Source organism: Pipra filicauda, unplaced genomic scaffold, assembly GCF_003945595.2.
Source record: "Pipra filicauda isolate LSUMZ 115617 unplaced genomic scaffold, ASM394559v2 scaffold80_size11013439_pilon, whole genome shotgun sequence".
In the NCBI taxonomy this organism is placed as follows: Eukaryota; Metazoa; Chordata; class Aves; order Passeriformes; family Pipridae; genus Pipra; species Pipra filicauda.
In genome coordinates, this window is record NW_024104987.1 from 7,417,366 (window position 1) to 7,431,765 (window position 14,400).

The window sequence follows — 14,400 nt, forward strand, 5'->3', positions numbered from 1 at the left end:
AAACTGAGGCACGGAGAGATTTTGCTTTTCCTGCTCAGGGCTTGGCAGCAAGTCGCTGAAAAGACCCAGATATCCCCCGAAACCACATTTCTATTGCCTGCCTTCATGGTGGTGAAGGTCGTACAGAAGTGTAATCTTGACAAGATTTGGATAAATTCAATTAATAGTAGCTCTTGAAACAGGGACTTTCTGTACCCTGCATTGTGGCTCGGTACTGCTCACCCCAGGAACAGTTCCTGCATTAAAAAATAGTCATCTTATTGCAAAAAAAAAAAAAAAAAAAAAAAAAAAAATTATGCCTGTTCACCTCCCTGCTGGTGGGGCTAATCCACTCCTGCACAGAGGGGATAGTGGGGAGGGGACAGGGCAGCAGCATTCCCGAGTCACAGGAGCTGCCTGCAAGGATGCAGCGTGTGGCAGTGAGGGCAAAACAAGATTAATACAACCAGGAGCCTCCAAAAGGATCTTGCATTTGATGTGGGAGAGGAGAGAGAGCAGAGTACAGAGGACCCAAGATTAACATAAAATTACAAAATTTTCATTCTGGGCTGCAGGGCTGTCCCAGGCCATGTGACCCAGCAGTGCCCCAGGCTGTGGGAACACTTGGGAACACCTTTGCCAATGGCACTGCCCTCACCTTCTCCCCAGACACATCCTGTTCTGTCTCTCCTCAGGTCAGCTGGATAGAAAAAGCGATTAATCCTCGGCCAAATTAATCTTCAGACAGAAAAACCAGGAGCTCTGAGCTTCCTGACAAGAACCTAATTTTCCCTTCCAGGTGGTGTTATGAGTGGGGAGCCCCTGCAAGAGGGAGTGAGTGTGCACAGACAGGGCACGGATGCGCCCGGGCATGTGCCCTGGCTGCTACGTGTCCATGAACTTGAACGGATGAGACAGGAACCAAATCCACCACAGGACTTTGCCTCCCTGGTAACGCCCCAAGCCCTGCTGACTTTGCTTTGATCCTGACCTGCAATGCACATCCATAGGGATGTGCAGTGCTCCCAGAAAACCAGGTCCGCGTGGAGCAAGAGTTGGTGCTCAGCCTCCTGCAGCTTCCCAGTCCTTTCCACGTGTCCCTGACCAGCCTTGCTGCTCCAGGGAAATTGCCCTGAAACAGCACCCAAACAGTCCCCTAACAGGGAATCCCTCAGCAAACTCCCCTGCTTCTTGCAGGAAGGAGTTCATGGGGATCTGCCCCTCCAAAGCTGGCCCCAAAAGTCCCCCCCCCCAAGCCTTCATCTACCGCAGACACAAGCTGTGCTCTCCCTCCTTCCAGCTTTATTTGCAGAGGGAATTAAGGTCCTGCTGGGAAAACCTCCCCTACGCTCTGATAACTGCCTGCAGAGCCAGCTCTAAATGCCTTTTTGTAAATGAAAGACCAGGATTAACGAGGTTCCCCTCATCACTGTTTACTTAGTTCTCTGTGGGACTGGGGGGAACAGGGTAGAGACCCCCCCTTTGCCAGCCCAGCACATCAGGCCACCAAGGAGCTGCCACATACTTGGGACCAGCAAGGTGCCACCCAGCACATGGCTGAGCCCTTCCTCTCCTCCCTGGAACAGGAGGTTCCCAGAGGGTTTTGGAATGGGTGGGAGCACCAGGAGCATCAGTCCAGAGGACGGGGCAACCACAGGACACTGCATTTTGCGAGCTGGGGGCCAGGCGGGGGGATGATGCTCATTTTCTTTCTATGCCACGTTGCTGGGGAAGGAAGGGGGGTGTTTGCCATGCGGGCTGGTGTTGGGCACACGTCCCCCCACGTGACAGGACCGGGGAGGCCACGCAGGGCTGCAGCTGGCCTCATCCCCTCGGCAGGAATTCACTCAGGGATGGCAAGGAGCTGCTCAGCAAGGACATGGGGTCTGCTGAGGGTGGAGGTCCAACAAGCCCATGCAGAGGGGACCCTCCTGCACCATACTGTCTGTCTGCAGTGGGGCACGGGGGTCCTGCCTCTGCCTTCTGCGCTCCCAGGGACTGCAGCCACCGCAGCCGCCTTGCACAGCTCCGACCTTTGGATGTTTGCACATTCCTGCCTGTTAATGTGTCTCGTAACCAAAAGCTGCCAGGAAGGAGCATTACTCCGCTCAGCACTTGCAAGGCTGCTCCCCCACCCCGCTCCCCAGCTGAGAATTGGCACCAACCCCACAACCGGGCGGGAGCATGCGCTCCCCAGAGGAGCAAAACCAAATCCCTGGCACGCTCATCCAGCAGTGCCTCTGCTAGAAGTGATAAGCATCCCACCCCTTGACACCAGTGAGCCCACAGTGCTGACAGAGCTCCTGGGGCAGAGAGCAATTGCCTCTCCCAGCCCAGCTACGGGGAAAAGGAGCGCCGTTTCGGAGCAGAGCCGTGCTTCCCTCAGCTGCCAGGCTGGCACCCTGCCCACAAGCGCTATGCCAGGCCAAATTCTTTACGATTTCTAGGTCAACACCCGCCTCTCCTAATGCCCCTCAGCCCTCCCGCTGCCTGTGCCAGCCCCCAGCCCAGTGGTCTCCATGCACAGGATAGGAGCATCCCAAGGGATGCATCCATACCAGACATCGCCGTGCTGCTCATCCTGGCTGGTCCCATTCATAAGCCCCCAGTATTCAGGGCTTATGCCCACATTGCTCCCCAAATGCAGCTGCTCGCCCACGGGCTGCCTTTGCTGCCTGGCTCTGCCCTCAGCAGGTAAGCTGTGTCCAGGGGATGCAGAGCCTGCAGCCTGCCCCTGCTTCCACCTTTTTGAGGGGTTTAAGGCCCATCTCCATCTCCAAAGGAACATGCTTTGGATTTTTAAAGCCATTTTCTCACTGTCATGATGGCAGTAGAAAAACAAAAAAAAAACCCAAAACACAATCTCAGGACGTGGGATGGTCCTAACGCTCCAAACCTGAAAATAAACCACTCGAAAAAACAGCCTTTGTAAAGAAATCCTCGTGGCCACAGCACTTGTTTGCAAACCGGCCAAGTTTCAACCTTGGCATGACGTGGTTTCTCGAGAAGGAGGCGACTCTGGCACTGCTCCTGCAGCTCAGCCCCACACCATGGGGGGCTGGATGGGTCCCCCCCATGCCCGCAGGGGTCACTTTTCGTGGCATGGGCTGGGCTGGCGGAGCAGGAGCGCTGTGAGGCTGCAACCCCCTACCTGGGCACGCATTGAGGGGATGGTGGGGATGAGGAGGAGGAGGAAGGGCAGCGTTCCTGCCGAGCGTCTCCTCGTGACGGCATTTACGCAGGGGCTGTTGCATTGTGGAGCAGCCTCCGGCGCTCCCCCCACCGCAGGGCAAGCCCTGGCCTGCCGGCACATTGTGCCAGCCAGGAACAGCCACTGGCAACGGCCCACTGACCCGTCCCGGGGCTCCGGGAGGTGCGACACAGAGAGCTCTTTAGCTGGATGTGCTCCCCCAGTGCCAGAGGGTGCAGCCCCCCCCCCGCACATAGCCCAAAAACATGACTGAAAACAGGGTGCAGGCGTGCTCCAAAAGTGCCTCCTAGATAATCAGGTTCTGAGCCACAGCAGCCCACTGCCTTGCCCTGCCTCAGTTTCCCCATCAGGGTGCTGGGAGCCATCCAGGCTGTGCGAATGCCACAGGTCCCGCTGGACTCTGCTGGCAGTGCAACATCGCTGCTGAAAAACAGTGGTCAGGGGCTCTTTCCCCCCCTCTCTGTTGCCAAAGCCACCTCCCCCAGCACCCCTGCAGGGAGGTGTTTGCATCTAGCCTGATCCCTCCAGGCAAAGCCAGTGGAGTCCAGCCGTGGGGCCCGGCACAGCCTGTCTGGGGTTTGCTGTGGCATCTCCAGACCTGCAAATATAAAATCCTCTAAAAAGAATCACAGAGGCAGGGAGTCACTGAGATGTCCCCAAGCCTCACTCTGCATGAGGGCCAGGCTGCCCCATTGCTGTTCCCATCCCAATCCCACCAGGGACCTGCTGTACCAAGCAGGTCTTCCTATCTGAGTGTAGTTCCCAAGAGATTTCACGTCCATGTGAACTCCGTGATGCATGTTTTGGAATCTGGTTTTTCCCAAACTTTGGGTGTTCATTCATTGCTATGCAAGGCAAGTCCATTTCCTACCCTCCTCCATCCTGTTTCCCCCTTCTCCCCCCTCATCACTCCAACCATTCCAGCCTGGGATGTTAAAACGGGCTGAATTTTTCACGAAGAGTGGGGGAAAAATTTTTAGAAATCGGGGGATGGAGAGAGAACCCCTGAGCTGTGACCTCCTCCAAACTCAAGCCACCAAATCCATACAAGGAAAACAAAAGGCAGCGAGATTAGCATTTCCAAACAGAGCAGAGATGGCCCCAATCTTTGAGCTGTTTATTCTAGGCGTTGATTTTCAATATTTAGGATGATTAGCAAGTGAAAGCCGACTGTTGCCAGAATGGCTCCATGCCAGCCCCACACTCAATGGCGGGGAAAGAAAGACACGGCAAGAAAGGGAGAGAAAAGAAGGGCTTATGTGTATATTTTTTCCCCCCTCTGTGAACGAGAGATTGGTTTGAGGTGTCAATGTTTGCCCATCAGGGAAGGATGATGGATGAGGAGACGGCTGGGGAAATAGCAGAAATAAATAATAAAGGAATAACTGCCCTGTGCTTAATAACCAGTCAGGGAAGGACCTGGCTGGGGCTGCAAAGCTGAGTTTGCTGAGAGTTTTTTGGAGCTCGGCTCTTCCCAGACCCGCTTTGGTGGGTGCTGGTGGAAGCCCCAGAACGCAGCCAGCTCTGCAGTGCTCTGGGTTTCACCGCACGATGCTTTGCCCGCTTGTAGCAGGTGGGGACACTGCCAGCGTGGGGGTCCCCACCCCGGCACCGCGAGTGTTCCGGGCGAGCCGGGACAGCCCCAGGGCTGGACCAGCCCCAGCCACAGGCTCCAACCTCGCTGCCACCGGCAAGCCCGGGCAGGTCTGGGGCTGCTGGGTCCTGACGTCCCTCCTGGCACGGTTCTTGGCCCCGAACACACCCGGGCTTTGCGTGGGTAGGACCGCGGTGTCCCGCCTGTCCCCACGCCCATGGGAAGCGATGCCACCACCCCGAGCACCCCCCACTCCTGCACCTCCTGGCTGCCGCTTAAAAAACACACCCCCTCCCTCCACAAACCATCTCATTGAAAGAAAAGAAAATTCACGTCCAACTTGGTTCGGTTGCTTTCAGAAGCCGAACAAAACGAGGTTGTTTCAGGCCTCGCCTGGTGCCTCCTTTATATTCACCCTTTCTCACTTTAAACCCCTCGACTGGCTCCGGCAGGCTGGAATAGTTTTTCCTGGCAAGGTTGTTTTTTTCAGTCCCCTGGCAGGGTGGGGATGCTGGAGGCTCCCCTTTTCCAGGGGGTTTAAAAACAGAAACTACATGTTTGTGCCTAGCAAAACAAAATAAAGAAATGGACCAAGGGACAAGGGGGGGTTGCCAGCTTTTTGCAGCCCTGAAGTGCCACCAGTACCAGGGGGAAGCAGGCAACAGCTCTCCCAGTCCTATCAACGGGGAGCTGAGAGGAGGAGAAACCAGGACAGGAAACTCCTTATTGCCTTTTGGTGTTCATGGTCCACAAGGTCAAAGGAGAGACGCAGATCTGCTTCTAAAATTCCCCCCAGGCACACCAAAGCTGTTCCCCACAGGGATAACCCTACCTTATCTCAAGGGCAGCATCTTGCCTTCCCAGCACAAAACACATCCAGCCCAAGGCCAGCCCCTACAGTGAGCTCAGCCCTTATTTTGGGTTGAGATTGGCTGGATTGGGAGCAGCTGTGGCAGCTCTGGCTGCTGCAGTGCCTGGTGCTGAGGGGATCCAGCAGATCACTGGGAAGGTGGTAGGGTGCTCCTTGTGTGCTGTGGAGACAGCAAGGGCTGTGACAAGCCCCAGGCAGGGTCTGGAGGGGGATCTCTGTGCAGCTTTTCTTGCTGCCCAGTGCCCACAAGGGCTCTAAAGTCACTTGGTCTCTCTGGAGCACATACAGGGCCAGGAGGAGACATGGCACAAACAGAGGGATAGTCCCAGGCATTCAGCCCATGTCACCCCCAGGAGCTCCCTGCAGGGGCAGGGAAGGCTATCCCTGGGGTTGGGAGCAGCTCCCAGGACTCAGGACACAGCCAGCCTTGTGTCACCCATTTGGTGTGTAACCATTGTCCCACAGGGAATTTCTGTGCTGTCATGGAAGTAGGTGAGAGCTCCCGTGTCCTGGGGCTGGATGTACAAGCTGGGCTGGGGAGAGGAAACAAGAAGGCAGAATGGTTGTTTTTTTCTTCTCCATTTTTTTTCTTTATTATTATTTTTTTTTAGATTTGTAAATAACTTTGCATGAAAAAAGTTAAATTGCACAAGTAACTCTGCAGTTCTTCAACATCATCCCCAAAGCAGGAAAAATAGAAGAAAAACAACAAGGAAAAGGAAACTTTGTCAATACAAACAGCTACACCGATCCCAAAGCCCCCTCTAAGTGCTTTTGTAACCAAAACAGAATCTATTTATAATCTTCCTTTTTTTTTTTTTTTTTGGCAAGTCTATGACACACCACTAAAATTCCAGCTTCTACTTGCTCCTACCTAATGGCTGCTCTACCTCTCACAGCCCACAGCAAAGGAGAGGCAAAAAAAAATCTGGTTTTTGAGAGCTTCAAGTCGGGTTTCAGCAGAGTTTGGCTCTGCTCCCAAAATATTTCCAAGCTACCTTGCACAGACCCTGCCACACTCGCTGCACATCCCAGTGTCTCTCCTGGCTCCTGAGCTGCTCCTGGCTGGATGGGACTTCATTTCCACTGCTGTCCCCAGAGCCTGTTGCACACACAAGTCTTTGGCCTGAGCTCCTGGATGGAGCCTGGATGTGGATTTCTTTCCTGCTCAGTCCCACCTGGGAGCGTTAGATGTGGAGTGATCCCACCATCACCAGCTGAGGGCCAGGCCGTGGGGTTTTCCTTGTACTTGGAGCCTGATGGAAGAGCTGAAGAAGTGAAGAGCAACAGTCTCAGACCAAAAAAGTGGAGAGAGGCTACGTCAGTGGGTGAACGAGAGGGTTTATGGTGGTCCAGATCCTTTGGCAACTGCGGCAAGGATTTTGGGTACAAAAAAATACAAAAGCCAGTTTTGGGAGCACCCTGGTCCCTGCTGCTCCTCTCCTGTCCGGGCCAGTTCCTGGATTCTTCACAAATCCTGTTGCTGCAGGAGTCCTTCTTTGCGTGGTCTTGTTTTACAGAACAGTGAACACAAAACCTTTAAACTGAAAATAGAAAACAACTCCCAAACTGCATTTCCAGTCTACCCCTCCTCCCTTAAGAAATTCTAGTGCTAAAAAATATAGATTTCTTTGAATATATAATATATAATAGATTATATAAAAAACATCTAAAGAGGCACACTTGCTGAATTTATAAACCTTTTCTTCTTCCCTAGGCACAAGTCAGCTGGGATGTTGAACTTGGAGAATCCAGAAGGGACCTGTATTTGCTTACCAGCTAATTATCACACTGCATCTACCAACTGCACTGAGACAGAAAAAGGAAAGACAGAGAGAAACAGAGAGACAAAGAGGTGAGGAAATTGCACTTCAGTCTACCAAGTCCTAAGCCACCAGGAATCTCCTGCATTAGATGGGATTTAGCAGCTACTTTTAGCCCTGATGGAAAAAAACCCCATTATAATTCACATTTCTTTTTTAAAAGTAAAATGTAAAAAAATAAGTAGTGTTATTTTCCTTCTCTTGAGAAAACTAGAGACTTCTGAGGTGTCCTTTAAAGACACAGCAGGCAGTTCCTGGGGTGGTGGGGTTTTTTTCTCCCCTGGTGTTTCTGGGAGTAACCTTACAACAAAGCTGGTAAGAGTCACCCATGGGCATCTCGAGAAAATCTTGTCCCTTGTAAGTCCAAGCTTGGGGAGAGCATCCTAAAGTCTTATAAGAGGCGTGCCAGACTGCTCAGGTTGATCACATCTACCAGCAAAGAGGCGTCGATGTCTTCAAACACCTGGTCAATGTTGACACAGTTGGAGAGGTAATCGCTTGTCCCTTCATCCCAGGGATGCTCCAAGTAAGTAGTGGCCATGAGGGTTTCGTTAAAGTCCAGGTTGTACTGGTTGGATTCGGTGAGGACTTGCTCCTGCCCCTGGGGACAGTCCATGTGCTGCCCTTCTCCCGTCCAGTCCAGGTCGCACGTTATGGGGTTGATGGAAGGTGGGAGCTCCATATCCACAAGGGTGGAGAAGTCTCCGTTAAGGTTGGTGTTAAAGACAGTTTCCCAGTCAAAGACACCTTTCAGCGATCCCACCTCGGTCTGCTCCTCCTGGGTCATCAAGGCAGAGCTGGAAAGCCGGGACGCCTTGGCCGTTGGCATGGGCGAGGGCTGCTTGCGCTTCTGCCCAGCTTTGTTACCCACTGGATTCCAATTCTGGTTGCTGGTGGCTTCCTCAAACTCTTCGAGCAGCTGCTGTGATGCCATGTTGGCCTCCAGGATGCTGTTGGAGCTGCAGGCTGAAGTGGCTGGGCTGATGACATGCTGTGCTTCCTTCTGGGCTCTTCCGGAGAAGGCCGGGTGGATCTGCACTGGGGACATCCGCCGCTTCTTGTAAGTCCCATACTTGAGCCTGTTGGCATAGTAGGGGTCAAGCTTCCAAAATCCACCTTTCCCTGGCTCGTCTTTCTCCCGGGGCACCTTGATGAAGGACTTGTTCAAGGAGAGGTTGTGCCGGATGGAGTTCTAGATCCAAAAGAGAAAGAAACCGAGGCTGAATGCTCGTCTGCTGCCACAGGACCTACCTGTGTGGGAAGGCTGGTGGACAGTATTTTCAGCAAGGACCTTTAGGAAAACAAAGCAAAACTGGCAATGTCAGGACATCCCAGGCTACATGCTCAGCAGAAAGTCCCCCAAGCCCCTGAGTCTCAGCAGAGTTTTCCTGCCTCCTGTCTCATCCAGCCAGATTGCCAGGAGCTAATGGGTTCGAGCAAGGACTTGCCAACCAACGGGAAGCTTTTGGGCAACTCTCCTTGGCTGGAAATTGGGGCCTTGGATCATGCAGAGCACTGGGAGAAACCTTGAGTTGCTCTAGGCATGGAACTAAGCTGGATGAGGTTGGATCCTCCTCCACGTCTGAGGAAGAAGAGGTGGGTCCTTACACCGATGTGGCCACAGCCCCATTACAAGGGGCAACACACGGCAGCACCATGGGGGATGGCATTATAGGGCCCTCCTTGCATCCCCCGATTCATCTGCTCCTATTGCTAGTGTTGAGGGGAAAATACTTGCCCAAAAATTAGGCACCATGCCTTCCCACAGCCAGTCTGGCACAAATCAGATGGGAGAACATGGAGAGACACGTGGACTGTTCCACCGTGGCCCTGTGTGTCCCCAGAGGTGCCTCCTGGCCCGGGGAAGCTCCGTGTGAGATCACTGCATCTTCATCAGCCACTGCTCAAATAAGCTGAGGGGGAAGAAAAAAAAAAAAAGGGGGGGAAAAAAAAGAAAAGGCGGAGTTTCTGCTCCCGTCGAGCTGTTCTGAAACCCTGAATGTGCCTGGAGTGATGTGAATAATCAGAAAGGAAACTCAGTTATTGGGTAAATAACCCAGCGTTGGACTCCACAAAGCCAGGACTGTACTAAGAGATTGGATATGGTAGAGGTGGGTTTTTTTTTTAATGTTGCCTGGATATCTTTATGCTTATTCATCCATAATCCGTAGTGCCGAATAGGAAAAACAAGGCTCGATTGCTTAGAGCTGTTGAAAAACATGCACACACTCACTCACACACACACACACACACACACAACAAAACCCTCCTCTGGGCTGAAGCTCCATGGGTTTGTTGGCTCCTCTCCAAAGCACTCAGCTCCCACAGGAATATATCCATCTCCCCCACGGACTATGGGTGGCATGACCTTTCCAGGATGTCTTCACGTACGGGAATCGGGATAGGGGATGAGAACATAGAAAGAAAGAAGAGGAAAAAAAAAAAAAAAGAGAGGAAGAAAAAAAATATAAAGTAAATAGAAACAAAAGAGAAAAAAGAAAAGAGAAAAATAAAAAGCAGAAAACTAAATAAAAAAAATAAAAGAAAGAAGAAGCAGGAACACAGACATCCCTCCACACAATCCAGGCTGTGGTAACTTCAATTTTACAGTTTAATGAAATTTTACAAGGATCAGAGACTTGAAAGCTGCATTCTCTGCTCCCCATCTCTCCTTCCCATCCCAAACTTCGCTCAGGCCGGGCTGAGTTATTACCCAGCCGGTTAACATATTTATCATTCCTGCCTGCCCCAGTCCAGTGTACCCCCTGGATCTCTGCAGAGAGGGATTGAAAACCTTCTTTCTTTTTTTAATAAACACATTTAATTAAAAATGTTGTGAATACCCAGCCATGAGTATGCAGGAGAAAGTCAACACTCTGGCACCCAGCTCCTCCTTCCAAATCGCTCCCGTAGGTCCCCTGAGCAAGGAGGAGGCTGGGGGACCAAGGTGACCCTGGAGAGGGACTAGGAGGGGTTCCCTTCCCCATGATGGGGTTCAAGAGCTGCTGGAGGCCAACTTGCCTGGAGAGAATGTGGGCAGTGCCTGGGCAGGGCCTTTGCAGTGGGTTTCCCCAGCCCTGCCTGGGTGGGCACTGCCATCAGGGTTAGTGACGTGCTGCGGGTTTGGGCTGGGAATAACAGAAGGATGAGCCACTCAGGTCCTTCTTGCCCTGCCACATCCTAGAAAGCCTCACGTGCCAGAGGTCCCCTCGTGTGACGAAGGAGGGCAGCGAGCCAAGGTGTCTGGGAAAAGCCCCTGGGCTTCAGGCTGTCCCCAAAGCTGGTGAGCCTGGGGGCTGTCCCCAGTTCCACAAGGACATGCTTGTGCTTGCTGGGGATTTGACCTATTTGACCTCTCTTGGGCTTCCCTCTGCAGGTCTGAGCAGCTCATCCCAGTGATGGAGACTCCTTGACCTGTCCGAGGGGCCAGGAGCTCAGCCCTCTGCCCTGCTTGGAAAGCAGCAGCATTTCTGCTCAGAACCTCCCCAACAAGTGACTTGTCCAACAAGTGGCATCTCCATCCCTCTCCTGTGCCTGGTCCTCAGCACTCAGGGACACTTGACCTGCTAACTCCATGTGCTCTCAGTCCTGAGGGACTCAGGAACCAATGAGAACTGCAGAAGGGTAGGGATTGAGAGACCTTTGCCCTGGAGCCAAGAGGAGCCTCAGGTGCCAGGAGCCCAACAGGTACCTCCCTGCTCCCAAAATGTCCTCGGGCTCTCCTCCAGAATGGCTCCTTCCCTCTGCCACCCCTGCAGCTGTGGCATTTGTGCCCAGCCAAGTTCTTTCCTGTTCCAGCCCTTCCCCACCGGCTGCCAGTGCCACTCTTCTCCCAGTGGGATCCAGCATCCCTGCAGACCTTCGTGCAGGGTGGAGGCTGTGGAAAGCCCTGCCCAGCTCTGCAGGGAGAGGGGCTAAGGCAAGAGGGCTCCAAATCTCCTACCTGCCAGGTGGGATCGGCGTGCCGGAAGTAGCAGAAGTTGTCCGTAATCCACTTGTAGATGGCAGAGAGCGTGATTTTGGGTTTGTTGCTGGCTTCCATCGCCATGCAGATCAGGGTGGCGTAGGAATAGGGTGGCTTGACGTGTGGGTTGGTCTTGTAGTCGATGTCCCCTGCGAGATGGGGGGGCACAGCCATGTCGTGGCGCGTCGTCGAGGAGGTGGAGGAGGAGACGGGCGTGCAGGGGGTGTGACGGGTGCCCTTGCACGCCGGGTCAGCAGCCAGGGGTGAGCAGGGGGACTCGAAGTCGACCAGACTGAACAGACTCTCACTCATGGTGTAACAGTCCTGGGGGTCCGAGCCGGGGTATAACTGGGGCAGGCCTGTCTGGGCGACTGTGAAGTCGCTCAGCCAGCGGAGGTCTGGCAGGCTGTCATCCAGGTCTTCCTCCACGCACTTCAGTTTGCCCTTTGCTTTCAGTGCTTGGCTCGACCACGCCATGCCTCAGGGCTGCACGGGGTGCACGGGGAGGGGAGGGAAGGGATGGGCCCGATCCTGCAAGAGCAACAGGGAGAAGAAGGCTGATGTTCTCTGAGGCGCTCTCTGGCAGCCAGGCAGGGCCAGGCCTGGGTGCTCCTGGTGCTGCTGAGTGAGACCCATCCCTGGGGTGCTGTGCAAGGGAGCTGCAACACCTGCCCCAGGGGGGCTTTAGCAACCCTGAGCCTTGGGGAAATTCCCTCAAAACCCTACACTCCAATGTCACCCAAACCTGTTGGCTGGTGCTACCCAACAAGTTTTTGGCTGAACAAAGAATTTAAAAAAAACCCCAAACAACAAAAAAACCACCCCAAGCAACCAAAACCCCTGCCAGCCCACAAAGTGAGGTTGTTTCTTGGGGACACACAGCTCTGGGTACCTGCTGCTAGCAGGACTAACTCTGGGTCCAACACCTTGACAAAATACTTTAAAGTTTCCCCCCCTCGCAGCCAACTTCCCTCGGTTTGAGGCTATTTCTGCTTCTACCTTCCCCTGGTACCCAGAAATAATTCGGGGAGCTTAGGGGGCTTGCCGGAGTCCCACCCCAGGCACACACCAGAAACAACTCGGAGGGCTTGGGGCGGGGTTGTCAGGGTCCCACCCCAAGCACACCCTCAGTCAGAGCGAGCCGGCAGCTTCAGGCTTTGGGGAGCCCCGGGTAGGGGATGCGGCGCCTGGCTCCGGTGCCAGTCTCTAAACCCGAAGTCCCGTGGTTTTGGGCCAGGAGAGAGCGCCCAGGAGGGCACATAACAAGAGCCGCTCCCCCTGCGCAGACCTACCGCCCCTTCCAGCGGCTTCGCCCGCGCTGCCCGTCCCGTCCCATCCCATCCCATCCCATCCCACCGCCCTCCCCGGCCTCCACCGCTCCCCCTTACCCCTGTCCCGCTGTCGTCCCCCAACCGCCAAAGTTCACGACAGAGCAAGAAGGTTCTGGAAAAACAGCAGTGGAGGGGGAAAAAAAAAAAAAAAAAAAAAGAAAAAAGAAAAAAAGTGGGGGGTGGGGGAGAAGAAAGGGGAAAGAGAAGCCCTGAGGCTGCCGGGGTGCCCGTGCCGGCTCCGTGCGGTGTGCCCGGGCCGGGCCGTGCCCGCCGAGCCGCCGTGAGCCGCGGCCGCCCCGGCGCGGGGTTAAGTAGCGGCTCCGAGAGGCTTCGCGCGTTGCCGCGGCGACGGCCCCGCCCCGTAAACATCCTCCGGCCGCGCCATTGGCCCGCGCGTTGCCATGGGGACGGGGCGGGATTTTGGGGGGGTGGTACCCAGGGATGCTGCGGGACCCCCCAAGGCCCGGGACGAACCCAGCGGCGGCAGCCCCGGGGAGATGAGGAGGCTCCGGGGTGACCTTATTGCGGGTTTTCAGTACCTGGAGGGGAGCGACGAGGACATGGAGGGGGACTTTTTGCGAGGACAAGGGGGAATGGCTTCAAACTGAAAGGGAGTAGGTTTAGATTAGATAATAGTAAGAAATTCTCTACTGTGAGGGTGTTGGAACAGGTTGTCCAGAGAAGCTGTGGCTGCCCCATCCCTAAGGCCAGGTTGGATGGGGCTCGGAGCAACCTGGTCTAGTTGAAGGTGTCCCTGCCCACAGCAGGGGGGAGTTGGAAGGAGATGGTCTTTAAGGGAGTTGGAAGGAGATGGTCTTTAACGTCCTTCTAACCCAAACCATTCTGTGATTCTGTGAAAACCTGTGTCCTGTCTCACAGGGGCAACGCCAGCCCTTTTCCTCCTCCCTGTGCTTCCATCCTGCTTCTGGCTCCCAATGCACCCACAGCGATGAGGGCAAAGCTGAAGGAGGCCTGGTAGACCCCAAAAATAAAAGATGGAGTCTGCCTTTATTTAATTCAAAAAATTACAGCCATAGGCTTCTATAAGAAAACCCTGGCCACCCTCCTTGCCATCCCAAGGGCTTTAACAGAGACCAGGGAGAGACCCCTTTGCAGCATATGACCATCTGCAACCTGTCCCTGCAGCTTGTTTGGTCACAGGTTGGACTCGATGACCTCAGAGGTCTTTTCCAACCTGATTGATTCTGATTTTGATTCTGATTTAGCTGCATGTTGCTCCTCCCCACCATCATCAGCCCCCCTATTAAACTCAGATTATAACCCCTCTTACAGCTCTCCTCTTCTTCAAGACCAGCTCCCAGCACAAGTTTTCTTCCCCCGCACTGGAGGGATTTCTCTTGCATGAGCTCTCAGCTTCTTAGTGCTCCTCTTCTCCTCCAGAAGTTCCCTCTGGGTGTCCTCATCTGTCCCAGCAGTGCCAGCAGCCACCCACACCCCACACCAGGAAGGTGCCTCTACCCCCAGTCAGACTCTTCCTGCAGAGTTTTTTGCATTTGTCCTGTCTCCATACTGGGCTCAGAGGAGGCACAATTTAGGATGGGTTGGGAATGCAGGTTCAAAGGAACCTTGGGAAGTGTTTTAGGACATTTGAAGCAGCTGGGCTGGT

The 14,400-nt window shown here is 54.1% G+C and overlaps 1 protein-coding gene across 1 annotated transcript; it reads right to left on the minus strand.

The window, feature by feature from the left end:
• Positions 1 to 6,232: 6,232 nt before the first annotated feature.
• Positions 6,233 to 12,914, minus strand: FOXJ1 (forkhead box J1). Its single transcript, XM_027749866.2, has 3 exons — positions 12,831 to 12,914; positions 11,422 to 11,973; positions 6,233 to 8,670 (listed from the first exon to the last, which is right to left on the minus strand). Exons 2-3 carry the CDS (start codon positions 11,917 to 11,919, stop codon positions 7,870 to 7,872), a joined length of 1,299 nt encoding a protein of 432 aa, XP_027605667.1. The 5' UTR covers positions 11,920 to 11,973; positions 12,831 to 12,914; the 3' UTR covers positions 6,233 to 7,869.
• Between the last annotated feature and the right edge of the window lie 1,486 nt (positions 12,915 to 14,400).

Coding starts and splice junctions, on each gene's coding strand:
- FOXJ1 (XM_027749866.2), bottom strand. CDS start 11,919: ATGGCGTGGTCGAGCCAAGCACTGAAAGCAAAGGGCAAACTGAAGTGC. Junction 8,671..11,421: donor ACGCCGATCCCACCTGGCAG/GTAGGAGATTTG, acceptor TTTTGGATCTAG/AACTCCATCCGGCACAACCT.